Source organism: Stegastes partitus, unplaced genomic scaffold (genome assembly GCF_000690725.1).
Source record: "Stegastes partitus isolate 25-593 unplaced genomic scaffold, Stegastes_partitus-1.0.2 Scaffold264, whole genome shotgun sequence".
Taxonomy (NCBI): Eukaryota; Metazoa; Chordata; class Actinopteri; family Pomacentridae; genus Stegastes; species Stegastes partitus.
Genome location: NW_007577995.1, coordinates 467,680 through 494,075, shown reverse-complemented (window position 1 = coordinate 494,075; position 26,396 = coordinate 467,680). Strand labels below are relative to the sequence as shown.

The 26,396-nt window shown below is 41.7% G+C and overlaps 2 protein-coding genes across 3 annotated transcripts; one reads left to right on the top strand and one right to left on the bottom strand.

Annotated features, from left to right (window-relative positions):
* Positions 1 to 607: 607 nt before the first annotated feature.
* gpsm2 (G protein signaling modulator 2) lies at positions 608 to 10,668 on the bottom strand. Of its 2 annotated transcripts, XM_008282252.1 has the most exons (16): positions 10,460 to 10,668; positions 9,409 to 9,447; positions 6,906 to 7,271; positions 4,324 to 4,545; positions 4,104 to 4,239; positions 3,836 to 3,975; positions 3,594 to 3,717; positions 3,392 to 3,507; positions 3,136 to 3,291; positions 2,949 to 3,057; positions 2,687 to 2,816; positions 2,527 to 2,603; positions 2,118 to 2,306; positions 1,839 to 1,998; positions 1,559 to 1,749; positions 608 to 1,417 (listed from the first exon to the last, which is right to left on the bottom strand). In XM_008282252.1, the coding sequence occupies exons 3-16, from the start codon at positions 6,968 to 6,970 to the stop codon at positions 1,235 to 1,237; spliced, it is 1,998 nt and encodes a 665-aa protein (XP_008280474.1). In that variant the 5' UTR covers positions 6,971 to 7,271; positions 9,409 to 9,447; positions 10,460 to 10,668; the 3' UTR covers positions 608 to 1,234. The 2 variants fall into 2 exon arrangements, with proteins under 2 accessions (XP_008280474.1, XP_008280475.1); XM_008282253.1 differs by lacking the exon at positions 6,906 to 7,271.
* A 1,612-nt stretch (positions 10,669 to 12,280) lies between these two features.
* Positions 12,281 to 21,867, top strand: aknad1 (AKNA domain containing 1). Its single transcript, XM_008282269.1, is given in 20 exon segments — positions 12,281 to 12,489; positions 12,872 to 13,937; positions 14,042 to 14,116; positions 14,241 to 14,382; positions 15,399 to 15,550; positions 15,628 to 15,687; positions 15,783 to 15,916; positions 16,024 to 16,216; positions 17,269 to 17,444; positions 17,863 to 18,045; positions 18,306 to 18,453; positions 18,603 to 18,697; positions 18,795 to 19,000; positions 19,093 to 19,201; positions 19,310 to 19,498; positions 19,735 to 19,817; positions 19,929 to 20,057; positions 20,464 to 20,578; positions 21,366 to 21,519; positions 21,692 to 21,867. Coding segments are annotated over 20 exon segments (3,789 nt in total). The 3' UTR covers positions 21,863 to 21,867.
* The last annotated feature ends 4,529 nt before the right edge of the window (positions 21,868 to 26,396 follow it).

Here is a 26,396-nt window from a genome sequence, read left to right as displayed (position 1 = left end):
ATGGATGGATGGATGTTACAGATTTCACAAATGTTTAAGTTTGTAAAATAAAGGAATTGTGATATAACCATGATAAACTCAAAGAAATATATATAAAAAGAAATAATGTTTAAGTAAAAGTGTGGGTGTCGCAACACCCACATCCAGCATGGGTGCGATGCCCATGCCAGTGGTTTAAATGAACATGGAAGCCAGAGGTGAGCCTGTGGCCACCCGCGGGAGAGAAAAACCTCACACTCACGGACCAATACTAGCAAAATTCTTCAACTTACAGTCGACAGTTTTGTCTCTAGGTGCCAAGTTCTTAACGGGGTCTGAAAAATCACTAAATCTGGTGACAAAGTCAATCGGAAGCACTGGGTTACAGAACTGCTCTAAGCGGAAATGCAAATGTGATTGGCTGGTAGCGTCTGGTGGGGCGCGATGCCCTGATGCTGCCCAGAAGATAAGGTGACAACAGACATGCATGTGCAGAACTTCTAACCTGTTTGCATTGGCAGGGGGAGGATAAATAATTTTCCAGGATAACTTAACTGTTTCCAGGACTTTGTTTTCTCATTTTCCATATGCTTTCCATGACTGGAAAATAGCTCAATAATTTTCCAGGTTTTCCAGGACATGTGGGAACCCTGTTTATTGCCTCATTCAAAACATTTAGTACAAAAGAACAAAGGGCTGTACATGGGTTAAATTCATATTTTTTTTATAAGTTTGCTTAAAATACCTTTTGTTATTTTCCTTTGCCTGATTCCTAAACTAAACAAAAACCTCACATTTAAACAAAATACATGAAAAGAGTGCTGTACCTCTGTGTCCACACTGACTCATACAAGATTGTGACTATAACCATGTTACTTCATAGTGGTGGACGGCAGTGATCACGATTATAATCACAGAAAGTACAATAAATATGCAGTTGCGTATTGAAAAATACACATGGGTTGAAATGAAATATGCAGCAGTACAGAACCATTAAAAACAAGGCTAAAAAAAAAACAAAAAAAACCCAACACTTTTGTCCCTGATGCTACTGTGAGTTTGTTGGTGTGTTAAAGTTGTGCGTCCTTGTTGTTTGAGATGTTTCCATGCTGTGAACTACATACAATGCTGACAGTGCTTTGCTTGGTCCAAAAGGACAAATGTTAGAGAGACAAGAGCTTTTTTTTTTTTGAGTGACCGATAATCAATCACAATGCTGATAAAACCAACACCTTTAGTCCCTTTAGTGTTTAGCTCAGTTGGAGCTGGAGCTAGGCCTGGCTGTAGTGTTTGCCGCAGAAGGCAAGGTGACACGTTGTTCGTCCATCCGTTTGGCCTGAGAGCGCATGATGAGGCTGAAGAAGTCCTCATCGGGTACAGTGGGGCCTCGGACCGGAGGAGGGGGAGGAGCACAGCGCTGGTCATCCAAACGGGATCCCTGGAAGAAACAAAATAAACAGGATGTATGTTTGAAATGGAGATGTGGAGTTTTTAACGTTCTTGTCTTGAAAAGCAGATTCTAATTTTGTGTGTGTTATATGCAGCATAAGCTTATCAATATAGCACTTGGTTGAAGTACCTGGCACTTGACAAGCATATCGAAGAAGTCGTCGTCAGGCTCAGCGTTGTCAGCGTTGGCCATCAGGTGACTGAGCACGGCCTGGCTGCTGGTTTGATTGAGCCTGAGGCCGGGCAGGCTTCCCCCCGCTGCTGACGACTCCTCTAACCGCCTGCCTGGGGCGTTCGAGATGCTGACAGACTCTGACACAGCTATAGATGTAGAGAAAAATCAAAAACAGTATGAAAATGAAGTAGTACTGTGAGGACTGGTTGTGTGTTCATGAAGTGTGTGGACCCACATTTTCTGATGGCCCTGGGTGGCGAATCTGGACCGCTGTTTAACGACAACCTGCTGCCTCTGTCCTGTATCGAACACCGTTGGTCATCCATACGGTTGCTCTGAAAGCGGCTCAGCAGGTCAAAGAAGCCCTCATCTCCGAGCATGTCAGGACTGAGTCGCTGGTGAAGAAAGACAAACAAACTTAAGGAACGGTGAAACAGAACAGGCCTTCTGTGATGTAGGAGACCTACTGAGGCATGTGTGTGGTTATCAAGTGAAAGCACCCTTGACTGCATACCTTCTGTGGTCCCTGAGCAGCAGTCTGGCTGGTGTCCAGAGTGTTGCTCGTGTCTTGGAGGACCTTACTGCTCCCACCAGCCTTGTACTTCTTCCCACGCAGACGGCTGACAAAGAACAGCTTGGAGGAGCTTTTAGCCAGGGAGGGTTTGGACTGTTTGGTCAGGATGTCACTGTTCCACTTTTGACCCTTCAACGCACAGAAAGGGACTCGTTATCACAACGAAGAGAGGAAACAGGAGAAAGGAGCGGATAGGAAGAAACAAAACCGGCTGGAAGGTAAACAATGACGGTATCTGGTGCAGTAAAACATTTTTGAAAAATCAAGCTTAGCAGCAAAACGGAAAATAAAAAGAAGCGGTGCTGGTGTGTGATGTGAAAGCGGGTCGGTGTGGATGAGAAGTTCTTACATTCATCTTGTCTGGAGTGAGTTTCATCAGCTCCAGGTTCTCCATGCTGTGACGCCTGCTCATCCTGGGTCTTGCTCCTAAAATAGAAAAAAAATAATGTTACATAAATTTCACTCATAAAAAATAAGAAATGCGAGCAGTGTGATTACACAGTTTTTACCATGCAGGTTGTAGTCGATGTCCTTATTTTCTGACAGCGTGGAGTTATTTGTGCTGTAGCTCAGACCCAGAACCGTCTGGAGATCTGATACGTTCATACGAGCCGTCAGTTCTCCGCTCCTGTCTCCAGTCTGGAAGAAACCAAGTAAAAAATACTCAAATGAAGAAGTCACTTTTACTGCTGAACTATTTCTGTTCCTGTTTCAAAATGAGAAAGCATGGACTGTTTTTGCATTGCTTTACTGTTAGACTATTTTGTGTACCTCTTTGCAGATCTCCAGGTGTTTCTCAGCAAAGTGCATGGCTTGGTCATGGTTTCCGAGTGCAGTGTGAGCATTTCCGAGACTCCAGCATGCACGGCCCTCCCCGATCCTACAAAAAGAAAATAAGTCCATCACAGTGGAAAATATAAGAAACAGCAAATAATCTTGTGCTTGTGTGTGTTTGTACCTGTCATTGAGGTCCTGAGCTATGATGAGGTGTTTGAGGTGATAGTCTATGGCTCTCTCGTAGTCCTGGAGAAGAGTGTAGGTGTTGCCCAAGCTGTAGCAGGCCTGGGCCTCCACAGCTCGGTCTTTCAGCTGCCTCGCCAGCTGCAGTGTCCTCCTGAAAAACATGACAAGACAAGCTAGTTCAAAATCTGTTCAATATTTGCCACCTACTTTACAGGCCCATTTTCTCAGGAGAACCACTGGCTGTGGCTTACTTGTAATGCTCAGCTGCTATTTCAAATTCCCCTAAAAAGATGTAGGCGTTCCCCAGGTTGCAGTAAGCCCGCCTCTCTGCTGAGCGGTCCCCAAACTCCTTAGCGATGAGCAAACGCTGAAACAAAAAAAAATATACTTTAAAAATGGATCTTTTCGTTGAGGCACGCTCACTCTCGATAAAGAAAAGGTTTTCACTCGTACCTGTTCATGAGAAGCTACGGCTTTGCGAAAGTTGCCCAACAAGTAATGTGTGTTGCCAAGGTTGCCGTAGGTTCGCCCCTGGGCAGCTCGATCTCCGAGCTCCTTCACTATCGCCAAGTTTGCCCTAAAAAGTGACAAACAAACAATCGGACAACCTTTGTGATACAGACATTTGAATAGAGTTTTTAAAAAAAACAGCAAGGAGTTCATAATGCTAAATACCCACGCGCTCTGCGACTTACTCATAATACTCTGCTGCCTTCCTCAGTGCCGTCATGACCTCTTCTGGAAAGTCTCCGGGCTCAGCCCCGCTCCAACAGATACTTTTCCCTTTGGCATGGTACACATTCCCAAAGTTATAGAGAGCTCGCGCCTGCCCCACCTAATGCAAGTCCAGGAAAACAAAACTATGTCAGAAGTGAGGGTCAACTTCCTCTATAGTCCCCATATGCATTACACAATATCTGACTGTACACATGACCACTTATGCACTTGAATATGTTGCCTCACCTTGTCATTTATGTCCCTGGCAATGTCCAAATGCCTCTGACAGCAAACCACGGCCTCATCAAATCGCCCCAGAACCTTTAATGTGTTCCCAAGGTTTCCACTTGCTTTGGCTTCTCCAAGCAGATCACCAATTGTTCTAGAGAATACATATTATGTCAGTACTGATAGTAGTGATAGAATGAATATCTGCATGGCTGTGGGTTTCTTGTGTCTATCCAACCTGGTCAAGGTGAGATCATGTCGGTGAAACTCCAAGGCCTTGGTGTAGTCATGTAGGTGGAAGTAGGCATTGCCCAGCTGGCTGTAGATTGCACTGAGCACTTGCAGGTCCTCTGTGCCCACTTGGATGGCAGCCTCAAAGAAGGAGACGCCCGCTCTGTAGTCCCCCACCTTACAGAGCCGCTCACCCTCCAACGCGAGCTCCAGGCAGGACACCTCCATCCTGCAGCAGAGAGAAGCAGAGTCAGTCCCCGGAAACTTTGAACAGCTGGCTGAACTGGCTAAGCCTCAAGACATTAATGACCAAAGTGTGTAGAATCAAAAAACACGACAAGAAACTGTGGAAAAAGAAGGTCTTCTCTTGCTGGAACCTACAGCCAAAATGACCGGACTGCACTCCCGGCTCAGCGTCTTTCGAAGCTTTCAACGGGGGAATGTTGTTTAGCTGCTTCCTTCCACCTCCAGAGAACAATGGTTCGGACTGGGGTTTGTTTATTATGGTAGATCTCACATCCTTTTAACAGGCCACAGAAAGTAAAGTGGGTTCCTTTTAAAGTCAAATGGAGCAAACGCTAACCCACAATGTTCATCATTCCCTTGTTTACTGGTGCTGCTCTAGACTTAAAAATAGTTTTAAAAGTTTGTGCTGTGGCTGAAAAGATTCATCCTGGTGGATCTGGATGTTTTAGCCCATTAACTACAAGCTGTGTAGGCTTTACAGGACATTACTTTCAACCGCTCTCCATTGTACCACAAATGCATATTCACAGATGTTCCAGCAGCTGTGATTTGTGAGTTGGTTCGGAAGAATCAATCTTTTAAATGTAAGAAACAATTCACTTCCCGTTATCCTACATTTATCACAAAATAGCTTTGGGAAATTATTACTTCCTAAATTGATATAAAAAGGTAGAACATCATTTTGGAGCAAGCACTTTGGAGCGGCTCCTCTGAGACAAGATGTTACGCATGAGGATGGGCTCAGATGTTTTAAAGCCTGATGAAAGGCGTGTCAGACAATGGCTGATGATTTAACTGTAGATGGAAGATTAAGCAGCGTGTCTGTGCATAGCAAAAGCTCTTAGACAGCCAACTTCTGTCTTTCAGGAAACTGTTTTTTCTTGGAAAGAGATCAGCTTCACACAAAATCTATTCAGCTTGTTTATCTCAAGTGTTCCTTTTTGTTCCCACCCAGTGGTTATCTGAAAGCTCTCAAAAACAGCCCAAGAAACAGGCACAATCTAGTCTGGATTGCTCTCATGAAGCAACAGCTTACATAGTCTATTGTGTGCTACTGAAATGACGCAAAAACACCAAACACAGTCGCTTGTCTCACCGTAGGGCTAGGCTATAATTTCTGAACAAAGGCAAACATGGTGTCCTCAATAGCCAATAAAGCTCAGCTCAGCGGTCTTAGGCCTTAAATTAGAAGCACCCACTTTTTGTTTACTACCAAGTTAACACTATACCATTTAACGCTATATAGCTGTGGCAAATACTAGCCTACCTGCCGGCTTTTGGTGTCTTACAACAACAACAACAGCACATGGAGCATCTGAGAGGCATCTACTGCCGTTTCCACTTGACAGACTTCTAGGCTGCAGCTTCTTCTCTTTCTCTGAAGCATGGAGAGGTTTCCTTAGGCCAACTTAGCAGCCTATAGGTGATGAAAAGCTTGTCTGTTGCTCATGGAATCTTAAAAAAGGGTTCCAAAAGGAAATTTTTAAAAAAACACTCCTTTTCTTTGATATCACAGCCATGAGTCAACTGACGTCACACGGATATTTTAGCATCACGCGTTGGAAAACTTTCAAGGAGACGCGTGTGATGTTGTCACAGTATTAACTTCCAATGCATGGCAGCGGGGAAACTGCTCCATCAACATTTTCTCAGCTAATCTGCTTGTCTTTTCTCCAAGCTCTCTCCCCTCGTGACCTGGTCACCCGAGATTACATCTGTAGAGTATGCACCTGGCAGATTACAGTAAGTATCTTGATTAGGTGTGTCAGACACAAGCAGACTCTGTAGTGCAGTCAATGGAATCGATTCACTGACTGTAACCATCCGGCTGCTATTGGAAAAAAACTATCTGCTGTCCTGTCACCAAGCAGGCACCTACACTGTCCCATCAACTTGGACACACGTGTGCCCATAAACAAAGCCAGCAGCGATGAATTTTTCAGTGCTTGTTTAAATATTTAAGCTCGCTGAAGCAGGTCCTTCTGCGGCTGGCAGGTCACACCTGCTGCCAGAGCCCTTTATCTGGGTATATGAGGACATTTGGCTGACGAGTTTCTTCAGCAAAGGAAAAGCTTTAAAGTAATTCCTCAACTTAAAATTTCATAGCATCACTTTCTCAGTAAGGTAACCAAACAAATCCATGATCTGCTCCATGACACTGACTCATCTGACACAACAAGTTTAAATGACTACAAATATAAAGAGCAGTTCTTCTCTTAAACATCAGCAAATCATTTCATCAATAGCTCCATCAAAAACTAGTGAGAGGGAAAAGCTGAAAAACTGAGCCACACTGAGTCTAGAGTACAACCACACTTCAGAGGAGAGACGAGAGATGCCTACCTGTAGCGGACATGAAAGGACGGCTCTTCAGCTCGCATACTAACCACTGAGCCACCGGTATCCATTGAAGTGCATAATATGAGGGAAAATCCCAGTTTCGTTCCCGAAAAAATGGTTGCGTTTAAAAACAAGAATCAACGAGGAAAAAAAAAAAAAATTTAATCTTTGGTCAAAAGAAGTTTGGCAAGAAGAGGTGAACCGAGTAAAAAGTCATCCAATGTGGTCAAGCCTGCGACTGTGCCTCTGCCAGGGGAAGGTAAACCCGTAAGTGTCAGAGCTGCAGAGTCCCCAGCGTCAGTCCACACAGCTGCTTTCGTATATTGTGTGTTTTGCGTCACTGCCCCTCAATCTCTTGTTAGCGGCCCTCTGTGAAGAGAACACAAGATGCTGTCTGTGAAGCCTCTTTCTGGCTACACGGTGCCATGGCAACACCAACCAAACAGCAGTGTGCACAAGCAGCGCAGGCAGGAAGTGAGAGAGCGGGGCGGGAATGAATGCAAAGGGGGGGCAACGCAGGCAAGCTGTCAGTCTAGGATGGTGACTCAGTTCACCCAGGCTCGGACGGCCCGTGGTGCTCTAAAGTTGCGACAAGGTGAGAAAGCTATGAATGTAATCTATGCGAGCAGAGATGGCAGGAAAAACATCATCTACAGAGTGTGCAGCTGCAAATCATAGGTTAAGGTAGCCACTGAAAAGAAAGAGCAACCAGAAACCTGTTGCATGATTTGTCAAGAAAAAAAAATTAAAATGTAGTCTCTGAAAAAAAAAAAGCAAAACAGATGAACCTACTGCATGTATGCGACTTCCACCAAAGGAAAGGACAGTGATAAGCGAGCTACATGGATAAGACAGACTGCACCGAGTAAAGACCAGGGCCATTGCCTAATTCCTCCATGAGCTCATACTAGTCACACCCATTGGTCCCCCAAATTTAAACCATAAGCCCCTCCTCACCACACACACACACACATGCACACAAACTGGGAAAATGGGGCAGACCAGTTATTTGCAAACTAGGTTAAACAACAGTTCAACAACAACACAGACACAGCAAACAAGCAGTGAATGTATTTAAAAGCATTTTCTCAGATACAGGGCATTGGAGTTTTTGTATAGTGACAGTTCAAACACACTTTCATATGACTGCAAATATTTTTATATTTATGTGAATGACTATCACTGCTTTCTTTTTCCATCAAAATGTTGAGACCTGTATACATCCCACTCATTGGTGGCCTATTTCTGTTAATAAAAACATGACAAATTATCTGGCTTTTGGGCGTTTTACTGTCTACATGAAAGATAAGCAGGAGAAGATCACGTCAAGGCCCCCAAAAAATGAAGAACTGATCTGCCTGGGAGTTCAAGTCTGAGAAATTATAAAGGAAGTTAATATAGGAATGAGTATTACTTAATTTTAATACTACACCATTGCCTACTAAATGTATTAATCTGTGTCCAGTTGCACATACACAACAAAGAGGTTGGTACTCATAAAACATCTTGATTCAGGATATTTGATCTGCAACAGCATTGTTAAGTTGCACCTTTTTTTTTTTGTTTGTTTAGCACTAGAGGTTATACTGCAATAGCAGAGCACATTTTTTAAAATAAAGAGGACCATAACAGCAACAAAGAAAGTGTTTGGACAACATGAAACATCTCATTCCTGCATTATTGATGTCAGAATCTGATTTACAATCGAGATGAAAGCAAATATATTCCTCTCCAGACACAACACAGTAGATACTCCATGCTAAATGTAGAACTGAGAAGACATTTAACAGTTTAGGATCAATTAAAAACACAGACAAGTGTTTGTGTAAACGCATTAGCGAATACAAGAGCAATTTTATGCGTCAGTACATTTCCAGAGAATTGTCTTGGACGTCAATCTGCAAAGCCACGCTAACAATACGTTGAGCAGTTGTGTTTAAAAAAGACTTGGTAATAAAACCAGTTATCTTTCTGACTAGCCTGTTATTCCTGCTGCTACTTGATTGTGAACAGTTATGGCACGAATTAAGGCTCAGGGCTTTGGGAGCCTTACAGTACATGTTCCTGCACATTAATATAATCGCCGATTGATGTGTGCCAGTGTTCATGCAGCCTTTTCCACCATTGTATGCCAGCTGGGTGTGTTCCTGAGCAAACTGCACTGCTCACAAAGCTCCAGTGTGCACCAACTAATGTGTAATAGGGAGAAATGGCGCATGACGAGAGGTGCATCAAAATATAAAAAAAGAGCTTGTTTTTAATGACAGCTTCACAGGAGGTAATCACCAACCCCTTTTTGGAGTCACAAACAGGATATGATTTCATCTGGAACACACACACAGCAGATGAGATCTATTTTCTTTGTGCTTTGATGCGCTGAAATGACGACTGCGTCTGACAGCAAACTCTAAATATGGAAACACCACTAAGTCTTACAGCATGAGGCAGCAAAAGCCTGCACCAAAACAAAAGAAAGAAACAGCTTCGTTATTACTGGGATACTCACCGGTAATTCTTCCACACAGGAACAGGAAATCTGGGAAGCCTGGAAGAAACAATATTGTGAAGATGAATAATTTTAATTCCTTTAATGAACTTGTGTTGCAATACTAGGTTATACAAGGTTATGCATTTTTCCACACATGAATTTAGACAGTGTGATATGGATTTGATATAAACTTTTCCCAGACATAAAGCATAGTCCTACAGTAAAAACTATTTAGAATGGAGATCTTTGTAGAATTTTATTTTACTCTAGGACTAGTCTTAGGCTGTAAATGCTTTGGGATTTAATACTACAGGTGATTTATAGACACACACACCGCTTCCAGTTTATTGGGCACATCTATCTAAAGGATGGAGTAAATATTAGAAATACCTTTCAGTAAGGTGCAATAAAGTTGTCACAGTAATTTAAAAAGCATCTTTCCAAAGCAGTTGCAACAAAAAACAAACATTAAAACGTTTCTTGCAGGGCTGTTCATTGGTTTTAGCATGTGTACCTTTAAATCAACTGGCAGCCTGGTGTAAACATGGCAAACAGGATATAAACACATGCACACATAGTAGTTTGTTTTTGTGCACATGCTTTTACAACTGTGACCCAAAACTAGCATGAGTGCAAATATAAATGAAATCTGTACGTCAAAGATCATAATGGTTCAGTACAAACAGCTGCTGCAGATCTATCCAAACTATTAACAATACACAAACTATACACTATAAAGTAAGCTTTACAACATGCTTGATTATAACACATGACTCCAGTGAGGGTTATAACAAACATTAAAGCCACTGATGACACTGACTTTGACCTGCGTGATAAATCTTTTATTCGTCACATCTGCTTCAATATCAGCTCCATTCGGATAAATGTACCGTTCACCAAGTACGCCTGACTGACTAAACTCCAGCCTTGTATTACAGCTGCTGCTGTCAGAGTTTTAATGTCCCAAATAATTCAATATTAACGCCAGCAACAGTGGACAGTGGATTCACTCGACTGGTCACACTGAGCGACCGATTAGCTCCGTTAGCTTGTTAGCCGCTAAACTTACGTTAGGCGATCCAGTTCGAACAATGGTGACTTCTCTTCTTCTTTTCTGTAGTTTCTCACAAGATTAAAAACATAGGTCCGTTTAAAAAAAACTGAAAAAAATGGCTGTACATATTAAAACAAACTGTACTATATTTACACCTACGCTACATTGTCCTTTAACTTTGGTAAAACTCCGATTTAACTTTGATAAGAAAGAGAAAAAAAAATGTTGCGGCTACACTAGCTTTGTGTGTTTTTCTCCGAGTAGCCAATCACAGGGCGCCATTCAAAGTTAACCACGCCCCGAATAACAGTCATTGGACCAATGGATTTGAATAGAAAAGAGGTGACGTATTGTTGTACTTTAGCTGTCAGCGCTTGACAAACACAAACTTTATTATGTCTGACACACCTTGGCCTTTTAAACACAAGCTGCGTATTGCTTACTGACAGTTTTAAAAAATTAAATTAAAAAAAGGATCATGTCAATAAATGCCTAATGAGGTTAGCTCAACTTGCTAAAGCTAACTTCTGCACTAGTCTTCTATAAAGGGGCTTCAGCAGCGTTACCCAGCAACCAGCTCCGCTTCTTCACGCTGGCAGTCCGGGACCAGACGGTCAGCGCTGCCGTGTAAACTACATTATTAATGATGCCGCAGAAACTAAACCTGTCCGAGAAGCCATATGTCAAGACAGAAAGAGGGAGAAATACTGTAGCTGGTTTCAGGATGATGTCAGGAGCAGGAGGGCGGCTGTGGATCGGATCAACTTAGAACTAATGTACCGGAGGACCACTTTATAACCACAGTAAGTTACTAGCAACACAAATACCACACGATGGGACTGAAAATAGTGTTTGGAAAACCTAGTAGCTTGTTGTTACTTCTTGTAGAGCTTTCACAGTGCTCACACGTGTGATCTGTCACCAGTGATGGAAGGTATAACTGAGTATATGAACTCCTAAACTGCTCTTAACAGGTATAACTTTAAGAATCTTTGCTTAAGTATTTTAATTTTCTGCTACTTTTTACTTCCACTCCACCTTCCCTGAGAGGGAAATGTGATAGGATTTAGCTTATGATATGTATTTGACAGATATAAGTTCTCAAAATAATATCAGAACAGCAATGTGCCACATCCAAATAGCAGAAGCTGTATTTTTTTTTTTGATAAAGCTGAGATTCTCAAAACACATCACAATAAATGAAGCACAGTGTTGTTTCAGAGATGCCCTGGCCTTTAAATCATATATTTCAGCCATAGGGGAGGATGCTTGTTTGGTACAGACTGCAACAAAAAATAACATATCATCATTCTAAAATATTGTTTTTTATTTATTTATTTTTTTAAACTTTTTTTTTTGCCTATAATTTGGCCTCACATGCAAAACGTATGTGCTTTTGAAACATTGTGCATAAATGCATAGATTAAACTACAGGATATTTAATAATGAATTCTGTGTAGATGATCTTCAACATTAAATGCAGCTCACATGTTGTAAAATGCATGTATTTAAAATGAACAATTTGTAATTACATATTTTTACATTATAGTATCACTACTTTTATTTTTGTGCAGGAAATTGCTAGGAATCCTCTGCTATTGTCTCTCTTAAAACTCACACACAACACCTTGTACACTCGTGTCACGCAAATTTCTGCGCAGACAATGTGGTAATTGTTGAATAATTGACAGCTTAGCACAATTTTCATCCAATGTTGTCAGTTCACATGTTACGTTGCTAAGTAATGAGCCGGTGCACCATCCTCGATTCTTAACACAGGTGAAGAGAGCATGAATAGAGTGTCCACTTACGTTTTCTGTTGTAGAGAAAGTGTCCATGGAGGGCGATCCAGAGGAGTCAGATGAGGATGTTCAGGGGGAGGACCAGCCCACTGTGCTGTGGGAAAAGTGCTTTGAGCAGAGCATCTTTGTGGACCTCAGTGAGGATGAAAGTCTGCACTTCAGTGATCTGGAGAGTTCTTTAGCTTTACATCTGTCCCAAGCAGAGTCTGCTGCCTCTGAAGCCAGCATCCATCTCAGTGGTAAGTTTTAGTTTTCTGAAGGGGTTTCTTGTATCAGCCAAACAATACATTTAAGAACAAGTTACAGATAGTTAGTAAATGCTGGACATGACTTTAAGTTTAAACAATGGAATGTACTGTGGCTCAATTTAAAAATGATACAACAGTGATAAGTCAAATCTTTTTTTCTTTTGTTGTTTGCATGTAGCTTGACGAACCTAAAGGTGTTGAAATGATAAACTGTTAGAGATAAATGTAATGACATACTGCACGCTCACAGAGCCACAGACTAAATGGTGGTTGGTTGGAAGTATTTCTAAAAAAGTCATGGCAAGCAAGCTTAAATTAATCACTGTGACCTTCTAATTAGGTATTTATGTAATTTCCGTTCTTTAATTTGCAGGGAGTGCAGAGTTGTCACCCTTAAATGACACCTCCTCAGAGAGCAGCAGCGTCAGCAGTCAGAGTGTGAGGGTGGAAAAAAGCAAAACCAAGAGCAGCAAGCTGCATGTGTCTGCCCAAAGACCAAACACCATGCGAGACCAGGGGTACGAGGATCCAGGACAAAATACCAGCGATGAGGATCAGGAGGATCTGCCTTATGATGGCGAGCTTGGAAGCCCCTACTTCAACCAGACAGGAAGCTCTGAGGGAAATATGAGCTCTGATGGAAGATGCACTGTTCATGCAAGTCCTGATCTACTTGAGTTGTTGCCAGAGGATGCCAACACTAAACAAGACAACTTTTTAGAAGCTGCCAAGCCAAGTGAGGTTGCTCCACCGTGCCCTATTCCTGCAGACATTAACCAGCTGTTGCTGCGACACTTCTCCCAGGAGGAGCTGCTGCGATCAGGGAGACTGATCGAGGCAGAGACCCTGCCGGAGGTGTCCCTGCTGGAGAGTGTGGACGACACGCTCTTCAGCTTGGCTCCAACACACAACAGTGCCGTTATTCATAGTAACCCCACAGACAGCTGTGATGAAAAGAGTAAAACTGCTTCAAAAAATGCAAGTTTAAAGAAGGAGACAGAAAGGGAAATTGATAATTTTACATCTGCTGCTGCTGACAAAGATAAATCCAGCTCTGCCAGTACAGATTCAAACCAGTGCAGTGGGGATATCAGTGCAGGTGGAGTGAAGCAGCAAGAGGCAGAAGAGGACGATGAGGTGCAGCGAGTCCCTCTGCTGCGCACCAGATCCTTCAGCGAGATGAAGTATGGCCAAGGTCAGGTTCATTACCCCCCACCTGACTTCTCAAAGGTTGCCCCAAAAGTAAAAATCCCAAAAGCTCCAAGTGGACCAGCCAGATCTGCTCCTCAGTGTCCAAGCACCATGCACAGAGCCCAGTCTTCCCCAGGGATGCTAGATGTGATCAGCAGGGTTCTGGAGGATTCAGTCCAGCCGTCAGAGAGGCCATATGTTTTTAAAGAGGATGATAAACAGACTTCTCCGGCACTGGTGCATCACCTGCAGGTAGAAACAGAATCTAGTTTCTTTTGCTTCTATTTCCTCACACCATGACAAAGCTGTGCTTTATGACACAAGACTATAACTGAAATTGTCTCTGATTTTTTAAGGCTGAATATGATAAACTACTCACCAAGTATGCAGAGGCAGAGAACCTCATAGACCAAATGAGGCTGGGAACCAATGTAAGTTCTCTACTCTCTTTTTTTTCTTTTTTTGGCATGCATTACATGTGCTTTAGGAAATTCAAATTAGTTAAAAAATCAAGTTCTCAGTACAAGTTACTAATTTATGGGTCTGTTTTCACAGACTCAGCCCTCCTCAGAACTGATGCTTGATTTAGAGCATGATGATGATGATGATGATGATAATGACGGGGATGAAGCTGATCAGGGCGAGTTAATGGAGGGGAGCCATCTAGGATACCCAGCGCCTCACCTTTCACCATCAGGTACGTCTCTGTGTCTGACATTTGATATTATGACAAGCCAACGCTTTGCTGCCCTACCTGCAAATTATGCAGCAAAGTGCAACCAGTATCTGTAGAGAGAAGTGGGGTCAGATGACATTCTAGCGGCATAAAAAAAAATCTAAATGGAAGAAAATACAGTTGGCCAAGCCTCATTCATTGCTCATTTCCAGTTAAAAAAATAAATAGAAAAAGTCATTGGGGTAGGTAAAATTGACTGACTTTTTTTTTTTTTAAACCAGGAATGATCAGAAATTTTAATTATTGATGATTGTTATTTTTAGATTATCACAGAGTGCACTCAATCTTGTTTCTTGTCAGCTCTACTGATTCAATAATTTCTAAAAAGAAGATTTAATTGTTCTAAAATAATATATTATGGCAGTAAAAATCCTGGAGGAGAAATGTGGAAGTTTATAAATGACATGTCGTTTACAATTTGGTGCAGTGTTATTGGGAAATAATGCATAACTGTAATCACATTACGTTTGTCTGTAAACAGTAATGTAATGAGTTACAGTTTCTAAACTCAGCAGTCAATAATGGTTATTTTGAGGCAGTACAACCTACTGCCAGTGCCACCTTGCTTCTCTTAGACGTGCAATGGAGTCTTGTTCCCACCACAACATTTTTCTGTAAAGTGTTCTTTGGGCTTTTTTTCCCACCAATTTTGTTGTCACCTTTTTGGTAGTAGTATGTTAACGAGTATAGAAGAAAGATTAGTCTATTTCTTCCTTTTTTTAGGATCAGAATATGTCCTGATACGTGGGGATATGTAAAGTTTAATGTCGTATTGTTAACTGGCAAATATGTGACAATGCATCTCAGGTGATGCTGCAGAGGAATGCAAAAAATAATGTGACAAATTAATTTATAAAGGAAGTAAATAGCTTAAGTCATGCATCAGCTTTTGAAAAGGTGACCAGTAATGTGTACCACAATTTTTTTGGAGCAATGACCCCAACTCTAATCGGGTGTGCTACCGGGTTTGTTTGCAGAAAACCTAAGTAAAAAAGGAGAAACAGGTCTCGACAGCACCATTAATAAGGAGGCCACCACAGCTTCCTCAAGCCAGCATCAAGATGATCCCAGTGACGGCGAGAAAATGACCGCTGAGCTAAGAGACATCATCAGCCAGTTCATGCAGAAGGTGAGTTTGAAAATGTTCCAGATGTTTACAAAGCTACCATCAAATACACAAACACCAAAAAACCCTCTTCTGTTCAGGTGGAAGAGTTCAAATTCAGTGTAGGCACTATGGCTGTAAGCACAGGAGAACAGCAAATGGTAAGAACAGTTTATATCTGACATTTACGAGTGGTCCAAATAAAGACTTTTTTTTCCCTGTATTGAGATGAATAAAAGAACTTTACCTTTGTCAGATGCTGAGGAGCATGATGGAGGCTCAGGACCAGCTGGAAAGGAGATACATGAGCAAGAAGGACGAGCACCGAGCTCTGGAGATGCAGAACTACATGGGCCTGTCCAGGAACACTGGCACCTTTGACCCAAACAGGTTAACGAGATCACAACATTCAACCTGTGTGACTGTGTCAGTGTCAGGTTTGCGTATCCATTCACATGTGCGCATATTTGTGCATGTGTGTGTTGTCGTGTGTGCAGACTAGTGGAGGGAGATATATTCAGGATAGGAATGCACCTCGAAGACATAAAGGAGATGATAGACAAAAACGTGCGTGAGCAAATTTCTCCACCTCACTCATCCTCCACTCCCACGCCTGTAACAACGTCACAGCACGTAAAGTCCAGTCCTGTCTGCATGAACACGTTTTCATCTCCACCATCTCTGCATGAGGTAACAGACACATCATTACCCCACATTTCATTCACGGTTTATAGCTGCTTCAGCACCAGAGCTCTAAGAATTGCATGTTTGGTCATAGCGCAATAAATAATATCAGACAAACTGCATGAAATTTTACACAGACATTAGATAACTCTGTATATGCAAGACCCATTATGACTAATAAAAATACAATGTTGGATATTCACAAGTTAAATTAGAACTGTGCAGTTGCAGAAATCCATGATTGTATTTCAAAATGATGTCATCTGCTTGAACAGAACTGAATTTCAGATATCTGCCATGCATATCCACTCGAGCAGTTAAGTAGCAGCCACATAGACTTTTCGATTGTTAGATGTCTTACAATTAGTTTCGATGATACTTATCTTGAAGTACAGTTTCTACCAGTAAGAATGTTGTTGTCCAGGTCAGTCTGCGTCATTTCAGATAGCGTTTTTTTTATCTGTCGTCTCAGATCTTCTACTTACTTGCCAAAGATCAAATTCTTTTCGTTTGAGAGGCTTCAAAAGTTTGTCAAATGTCAACAAAAGACTGTACCTTTAGTAGGAAGTATGGATACAGCTATATGTTTACACTCAAAGAACATTCTGAGCCCTCAGTACCACCTTTGTTTGAAGACTTTGTACTTTTTTTTCCATTTTCAAGGGTCAATATAAATGTCCTTAAATACCCAGAAACATAACAATACAAAAAGTAAAAGGACTTTGATGATCCCGAGACTTTTTATGGAGCACAACTTTGATCCAAAACTGTCCAATTACCTACAAACCTAATGGCACCCCCTTTAGCCTCATCTATGTTTTGCAAGCTAACACTCTACAGGTTGGCGATGGTAAACATTACACCTGGCAAACATAAGCTAGCCGCCATGCTGATGTTATCAAACTGAAACTAATGTTACTCTATGTTAAAATGTAGGAGCCGATCTGCATCCACACCCTGCACCTTCATTTGTCACAAATCCTCACCTGAAGGAGATGCTGAGTGCATGCACGTGTTTACATGAACTACAAATGATCTGACTGGGTTTTGTGTTTCAGGGGCCAAGTGCAGGTTTTTCCACTGCGAGCGATAAGATGGAGACGTCTCAGAGAGACGAAGAAAAAGAAGAGGGGGACAGCGAGGTCCATGTAAATGCTAGACGAGACCAAAGCAGTGAACTCATGACTGATGACCCCATAAAGAAAAATGCTGGACCCAAAAACAACCATTCACGGTACTAATAATATACATACATATATATATTTTAAACTCAATATTTGGCATTTAAATTCCTAAAATAGACGTTTCTCTTTTTGAATACTATCTCATAATTTGGAGTAATGAATGTTTTTGCTGGTCAGCAGAGTGAAACAAAGTTCTAACTGTATATATATTTGGTAAATATGCAGAAAAACGAAAGTAGTTCTGCTTCGATGCAGTAACATACTGTAACGCACCACTTTATTGTCTCCAGCTATTGATGCTTTGAGTGGTGCTTGCATGCGTGCTTGTGCTCATATAATAGGCACGTTCTCGGCCTTCCTGAGGGCGGATAGTGTTTCGGGCACGGTGTTGGTGTTGGGTTCCACTGTGCAGAGGGAACACAGTGTTTGGGTCTGTGTGTGCAGGTTTTCCTCTCCGTCCCTTTTCAGGGTCCCACTGGACTCTCTGGAGGGACCGAGCATCCACGCAGCTGAGGACGAGGAGGGCGCCGATGAAGAAGAGGAGAGGAGCTCTGTTTTGTCAGAGGTGATCGATCACAGTGACGTCTTAGCATGCCTGGGCGGAACCAGTTCATCCTTAAGAGAGAGGCAGCAGGCAGCTGACGGGTCAGTGTTGTGGTGTGATGGTGTCCATGACCTTATAAAACAGTGGGCTATGAGTGGACTTTGTTGTATTTTCTTTATGCTGGTTTTCCTTTAAAATAATATGTGACTGGTACATATACATGTCACAATGTAGGGGAGTTGTTTATGCATACAGTCTGTATTGTGATTCTAGAATAAGGTGATATATTTCTTATCATACACATCGTCTCTTCTCTGCAGATTCTCTCTCTATATAAATATCTCATGTGTTATTCCTGCAGTTGTAGCACCCTGGATAGTGTCCTGAACCCAAAGGGTGAATGTGATCAGGGTGATAGTGTGAGTCTGCTAGTGGAGGTCTCCTCCTCTTCTGAAGCACCCAAAGACTCGGACAGCCTCTCAGAGCCTCCTCTTAACACCTCATGTGCGTCACAGGTCAGTCGCAGATGTGTGTTGGCTTCTTCCAGGCCTTACAATTAAAATTTTATATCACACAAGTAGTAGTTTTAGGGATGCTGTTGAAGTTGCAGTGGTGTATAAAGGACACTTTGTTCTAAATATCGTTGTGTTTTTTCGAGTTGCAGAGGATTGTGAGTCCAGAGACAGACAGCGGATTTGGAAGCTCTTACTTGAATCAATCGGCCTCTGGATCATTTCAACCAAATCTCCTCTCACAAAGGTACAATCAGAGTATTTTAGTGGCTGATCCACAGTCGCTGTCTACACATCACGTGGTTCTAACTTGAGAGTTTTAAGTATTATCTTCCCGTCTACAGCAGACAGTCCCAGAATGAAGGTTTAAATAGCTCAGACAGTGACGGCTCCTGCTCCAACCTGCAGACAGCCATCCATTCAGCCGCTCTGCCTGGCTGCCAGTGGGCTGGAACCTACTCTTCTGCCCAAACACAGCACTGTGGAGCAGCAGCTGCAGTGGAGCTGTGGGTGGAGAGCACCACTAAGGACCCTTCAGACAGCCTGCAGGGTGACTAAACCTACCTTCAAATGTATTTTTTTTTTTTTCCATCTTGTCTGGTCAATACTAAAATGATGAACTCTTTCTCCACCACAAAACAGGATCTGACCAATACCTGCCTGCCCAGCTTCCTCTATCTGAAGCTCCACTCAGCACGACCATGGACACCGAAGACAGAGGCAGCCCTCTGTACTCCTGCTCTTGTAATAAGTCAGTATGTTATGGACTGCTGAAAACTTAACCAGTTGCTTCATTAACATGGATAAAGACTGAATCATTGTCTGTTGCTCGTGTGTGTGTGTGTGTGTGTGTGACCAGTGAGGCTATCCTGGCCTTGCAGTCAGAGGTCTCTAAGCTGAAGAAGGACCTGGAGGTGGGCTTAGTTCAGCTACCACACCTAACACAAAAAATGGATTACCTCACCTCAAAATACAGACAAGAACGTCAGGAGCGCAAGTCTAAAACCAGGAACCACCAAAAACCAGACAGGTGAGTCTGCTCTTCCATGTTAGGGTGCATTTATGTGACTTTTTTTTAGTTTGATGCTGATTTATATTCGATAATCAATGGATAAAAACAGACTCCTATAAAGGCTGTACCAAATACAGATTCCAAGTGCTTGTTTTTATGTTTGAGGACAATAACATATGAGGCAGGACAAGACCTGGATAGACCATCAAATTATAATATAGCCAACATTGTGACCATTTTATGATAACCTCTAGTGTGGGGAAGTCAAGCAGCAGAGGTGTGAGTAACCTCAGCTCCAGTCAGGCGAGGATAGAGGACTGGATCTCATCAGACATGGACCCCAGCAAGAGCAAAGGTACTCCACCACTATGTGACAGTATTTAAAATATTGCTCCACTTGTCTATTAGTCAGTTTCTGATCATCTGTCTTCCACCTTTCAATTTGTTTTGATCATGTTGTCTCCAGGTACAGGCAGCGGTAACACAAGCTGCTCCGAAATAATGTCGCAGGCGCTCAACTCACCTGCAGGGAGCGGTAGAGGTGGCGGAGCTGAGATACAATACAAACTTCAGGAAACGATGCAGTCCAACAGAGGTCAGAAACAAGGTCACAGCAGAGTACATCGTGATTTTGCCTATTTGGGTTTTCTGTGCAAATGATGTTGTACTGAGCGCCATGTTTGCCCTCCTGTAGGATCGGCAACAAACAACGGTTTTATATTAGAAAATGATGGAACTTCTGAAAGCAAGGTCAAGCAAAGACCACAGAGTAAGTAATCTGTTCACCTGGTTTCTAGAATATCAAACGAAACAAAGATACGCTTTTTTGAACAAGTGCACACAAGTAACAGCATGAAACCTAATCCAGGAAAGAATTTACTAAAAGAAAACTTGGGTTTTCTGAGCTGGCTGATCAATGCTGTAAGCGTCATCACTGTATGTGTAATACTGTGGATTATTAGAATACACTGTAGAAGAACCTCTCGTGTTTCTGTGATCAGCAGCCATCATGAAGAGTTTTCACTCCAAGGACAGGTGGACTCTTTTCTCCACTCCATCCCTCCAGAAGCCCCTCCTCCAGGTCAGCTACGGTTCCTCCAGCAGCTTGCCGGCCAGGTAAAACATCTACAATACAACCTGCAGGGTTACAAATACTTATCAGTGGACTTAATAAAGTACAGTGCCTATAAAAGTATTGATTTAGCCATCCCACTAGACACTATGTTTGACAGACACCATGCACTGCACATCATCACACCAACCCTACTGTGAAGCATGGTGGTGGCAGCATCATGATGTGCTGATGCTTCTCGGCAGCAGGCCCAGAAAGGCTTGTAAAGGTTAAGGGTAACATGAACGCAGTAAAGTATAGGGAAACCCTGGAGGACAACTCGTCTGCAAGAGAACTACAACTTAGGAAAAGATTTTTTAGACAACAAGGTGAATGTTCTGGAGTGGCCAAGTTAAAGCCCAGACCTCAATCCAATTACGAGTTTGTGGCTGGACTGGAAAAGTTCAGTCAGGATCTCTGTGCAACCTGACAGAGCTTGAGAAGTTTTGCAAAGAAGATCAAGGCTGATGGACACCTATCCACACAAGCTCAACGCTGTTATTGTGGTCAAAGTGCATCTACTAAATACTGACTTAAAGGGGGTGCAATCACTTATTTTATGTTTTGTATTTTTAATTAATTGACATAACCTCATAGAAATCTGTACTTACGTTGACATGAAATAGTCTTTTGTTTGTAAAACATTGTCGGAAAAGACAAATCAACAGACAAAATCAACCACGATTCAACGTTGACATCAATAACAAGGGAGCAATAAAAAAGGAAAAGGTTAGTGAATACTTTTTATGGGCAATGTATAAAGTTCTGTCTTTCTTAATATTTATCCTCAAGCTATAAAGTGAGGGAGCCACCGCTGCAGTCCCCCCACAGGAAGCGCTCCACCCAGTCAGACACAGCACTCCTGCCCAGCAACGTGTACTTCCAACGGACGCTGTCTCCAGTGTCCAAGACCGGCAGCAGAACAAGCAGACGCAGCAGGAGCAAGGTCAGCTTCTAACATGTGTGACGCTGACATTCCAGACATTTTCTCTACATACAAGAGCATCTGTTGCTTTTTTGTTGTTGTTGTTGTTGTTGTTTTTTAAAAAAGCACCAACAATTAGTAAGAGCTGTGAAATGTATTCATGCTTAAACTAAAGTTTCCTTTGGTTTCCCAGGAGGAAGACATGAGCAGGACTCTGGATCAGGCTATTGAAGTGGCCCGCAGCATGAAGAGGACCACTGATCGCATGGCCAGGAGGCTGTCTGCTGACTTGGTCAAAGCTCAGCTGCACAGAAAACTGCACAACATGCAGCCACTGGGGGGCAGAAAACACCAGGCTTTATAACACCCCGAGTACCATCAGTTTATCTTGTTACCATCCATCTGAGGGCAGTCCATACAGTACCAGAGACACATGTAGCATATATCTTAATAATAACATCTCTGATTTTGAGTTATTTACGGACATATATTTGTGCTCAGCTTGTTTTGTTTTTGTACATGTTTGTATATTTATAAAAGACACAAAAGCCTAAAAGTGCTTGAACCACACTGTAAAAACCACCTTTTGGTATAACATTACTTCTGTATTGTGAGTTTTGAAGTTTTTTTTAAAGTGAGTTGATATTTTTGCTAATGAACAGCATTTTTCTTTTACGGAATGTCTCTGAATTAATCTGAATTTCAGAAAAAGATAAAAAATAAATCATCCAGCATCCAAACTTTATTCTGACAAGTGTGTAAAATGTGACCAAAACAACTACTTTATATCCACTGTAGTAGGCAAAATAACTTTTTTGCGTAAAATTTTTTGCCAGAAGTACAATAGTGGATCAACATAGTTTAACACATACTTTACAGGTACATCTAATATAGCAGTAATGTTGGTATCTGTAAAAGGGGCTATCCAGTTACAGTCGCCATTACAGGACAATGTACAGTACAGCACTACAGTACAATGTGACTCAGCAATAAAGCTAAACTTTATCTTTTTATGGCGCTCCATGACACTACGCTTGTGTCACCTAACCCGCTTTGCCTTCTTTTCTTATTTAACTTGCTCCCCAACTATAAGTCACCCAAGACACACAAACAGCCACCAGCGAAAAGGAGATACGGTTAAATCAAAAATACATCTGGGTCAAATCGGTAATATTGCATTTCAGGAAAAACCCTCGACTGAGTTTCATCTTCTGTCCTCGGAGCTACTGTGCCCACCGCTGCTGGCCTGTGGCTGCTACCGACACAGTGTCTCCTTACCGAGTTTCTGTCGGGCAACTTTGTGACCCCGTTTGTGTCACCATCGTAGTCGTCCGGTGCCGGAATGCATTCAGGGTTTGTTGTGGGGTGTTGGATTTCTCTGTTGTTCTAAAGGGGGTATCAGGAAAGAAGACATATCTGAGCACATTCCTGAAGGTGAAGCTATCATCAAGCTGTCAACGCTTTGGTTACAGTGCAGTTTGTTTCTCATATTTAAGCCCAAATACAGAATCAACCCTCACAAACTATGTTCCAAGAAAAAAAAAAACTTTTTCTAAACATTGTTGAATGTATATCAAAGCAGTTTAATACAGTAGAATAATGCCATCAGCTCAACATAGGATACGATGTTTTCTGTTAAAATAAGTTATTACAATACTTTAATGCTGAAAAACATTAGCAATTATCAGCCATCGTTGTGTCAACCAAAGGATATTCTGTACGTAGCTGCATCTCATGGTTCCTACAAATACAGATAATACGTGAATGAGTGTACATGTCAGCAGTGCACCTGGTTCTGATCCACTGTAGCGACACAATGCTACATCCTAGTAACCTCCAACTTATTAAACCTGCAAGGTGGTTCCTTTTTGTGGTTCTCCCTAAGGTTTCTTAAATGTCTCTCTTGAGAGTGTTTTATTGTGAGTTTTATTTTTGGACTAGGATTCTTCTTTGTTTTTTGGTCTTTTACAGAGTGGACCACTGGAGTGCTGCCTTTTCTTCTAGATGTCTTTTTGGGGGAAATTCAGTGACTTTTTTTTTCCTTAAGCAGGTGAAATTCAGAGGAGAAGAAATTCACTGATTTACCCGTATCAACTTGTAGGCTTGTGGAAGCCTCTAATTATGAGCTGTTGGAACAAGATGAATCACAATTAACTAAATGTATTAATTCAGTAAATGTCCAGTGGAAACAAATACGTGGTTATTTCAAATTTTCAGTTAGTTTTTGTACCTAAACATTTCTTTAAAAAACTACATTTCAAAGCTAGTAAAAGAAGGATTTTCCTTTAACGCTGTACATTTCAGCAGCATCCAGCTATGAGTTCATATATTTCATCTCTATCGAGCCAAACTTATCTTAACATGATTATTTTTTCGACACCGAGCAGTTTGTGTTGGAGACTTGAGTGCTTTGTTTGATGGAAACTCATTGGCGGGTGTCTTTGAGAATTAATAATGGATCCCTAGTTTCCAAAACTAAACCACTGGTGGATTATTATAATTACTGATTATGTTTTGGAAGTCTTTTTGAAGTCTGAGAATCAGACTTCAAATGATGATGATCAGAATGTGGAGATTGCAGACCAACATGTGGAGAACTGAATCCGACTGTAGAGTCTATAAGAAAAACAATCTTATTTTACTAACTACGCTTTTCAGAAAACATCAGCCATCTTGTTTAAGTGGAAAAGGAATTAATACTTTGATGTGTTGCTATATACAGTCCAGTGAGCAGTTATTCAGTTTGCATCAATGTAGAAACAACTGTGTAAGATGTAGCCCTTATATCACAAAAGTAATTTCAAACATATGCATGAATCAAAACATCTAATTTCATGTTTTATGTAAATCCTCTGCAGTCTTTGGTGATGCTCTCCTCTCGGGCTTCACTGCAGCCACCTTCAGCTCTCACTTGGTGCGGGGAGTCTTGCTCTTTTTTTGTAATCTTCAGCCAGTTTATTTGGACTGATTGGATGATTAACCGAAGCAGGCAGCAATGTTCCTCCTCTTCACCTCTTTGGTCGCTTCGGCTTCTCTTTGGAATTGCTGCCCTGCTGAATCATCCAAGGTTTGCTGCATTCGGTTGAAGCTGAGCGAACAAATCTGTGCTCCTCAGGTGACTGGATTGTTGGGATTTTTATAGTTTTCCTGTGTTTTTTTTTCTTTTACTAGAATGATACCACTGACACGTGTCTGTCAGATTGTATTCGAGCCACATTATGATTTTCTTCATGTCACCTCCTGATGCCGCATACTGATGTCAAGCTGACTAAAATGACAACCATCACCTCCAAGGCATGTTTGAGCTGTTTTGTTCATAGTGTCCAATTACTTTTTAACCCATTAAACTTGGGCTCTGTGTGTTGAAAAGAGTGGATCTGCCACACAGTTATTCCAATACTCATGCTAACATCATTTATTTAAAACTGAATGTGGTGAAACAGCCTGAAGAACCAAAAGTCTTTAAATGTCCAGATACTGGTTAGCAGTAAAGGTTCCCCCACAAACTCATATACCATGAAGAACATCTGTAGTAGTGATGATGGGAAATTGGACTCTGTTCCTTTTTGTTCTCTTTGAAAGCGGTGATCATCTTGTTTGTGTGAAGCTGAATTTGATCAGCTTTCTCCTTTCGGCCTTGGCGCACAAAAGAGTTTGTCCGTAGCCGGTCCTCAGGGATCCAACCCAGCACCTTTTCATAACGCACACCTGACGCAGATACTCAGCCGCTTGGGAGCAGAGAAGCTATCATTCCAGCTCTGTCTTTGTCACTTCACCTGAAACTATTTGCGTGTACAGTAATTCTATAGAGCACAGAAAGGTTTACAGTAGATTTAGGTGTGAAGTTTCTAAATGTTCTCCAAATCCTAATGTACCAAACCGGTTTTATATATGGTTACATAAGCTGTAAGTTTCTGCTTATTTGTTTGTTAGTGAGTGACAGTAAATCCTGGCCTCAGGTGACTTCTGAAGCAGTTTATTGTATTTAAGGGGCCACGAATGGGTGCAAATGTCCTGAGTGGCAAGTCCCAGGTTTGACTTCCTGCTGGTTGGACCATTTTTTCCCCACATTTCCTGACTCTGTCCACTGTCTGATTCAAATAAAGGCACAAAAACGCCAGAGAAATTAAAAATAAACACTAAAAAAAATACTACATATACATCAGAGAAAATAAAAGTGGTTTACTGTAGAGCAACACGAACAAAATGAACTAAAATGCAATATCTATATTTACAGTAATCAAATCCTGAAGTGTTCCTGATAACCTGATACATGTGTGTTAACTCAGGCACTGACAAATTGAGGACAAAATGACTAAAAGCAGGTGTCATCTATCACGAGGAATCACAAGAGAGAAAAATCAGCAGAAATCAAATATTGTCCTCATGAAACCTTAACCAGCCAATAAGCTTCTTCTTCTTCTTCCTTCCAGACACCAAACAACAGATCACGTTGTCTCTTTATATAACACGTCTCAGCTGGGACGGTAGAGTAATTTCATTGGTGGGTACAAAATATTTAACTCACAGAATATAGTTTACATTAATTAAAGCATTTCAGTGGAATGGTTGCAGAAATAAAACATGAAACAGTTTGTAATAAGTCCCTTCTTAAAAACAATCAACATCCTCATCTGACAAAGGTGAGCCTCCATCTCCCGCTCTGATAGGCCACCCAAACACCCCTGAGGGGAGGAGTTACAGCCTTTGGGCTCTTTGGTATTTTTGCTGAAACAATAAAGCACCTGTCGTTTCATCTGAGAGAGGAAGGGAGAGAGAGAGACAAAAAAAAAAAAAGAAAAAAACAAGAGTTAAATTTAAGCCTGGGCTGCTTCCCTGAAGTCACTTTGAGGAAACAGCATCACGCCTTCAGGCTCAGCAGGAAAACAGGCGAAGGC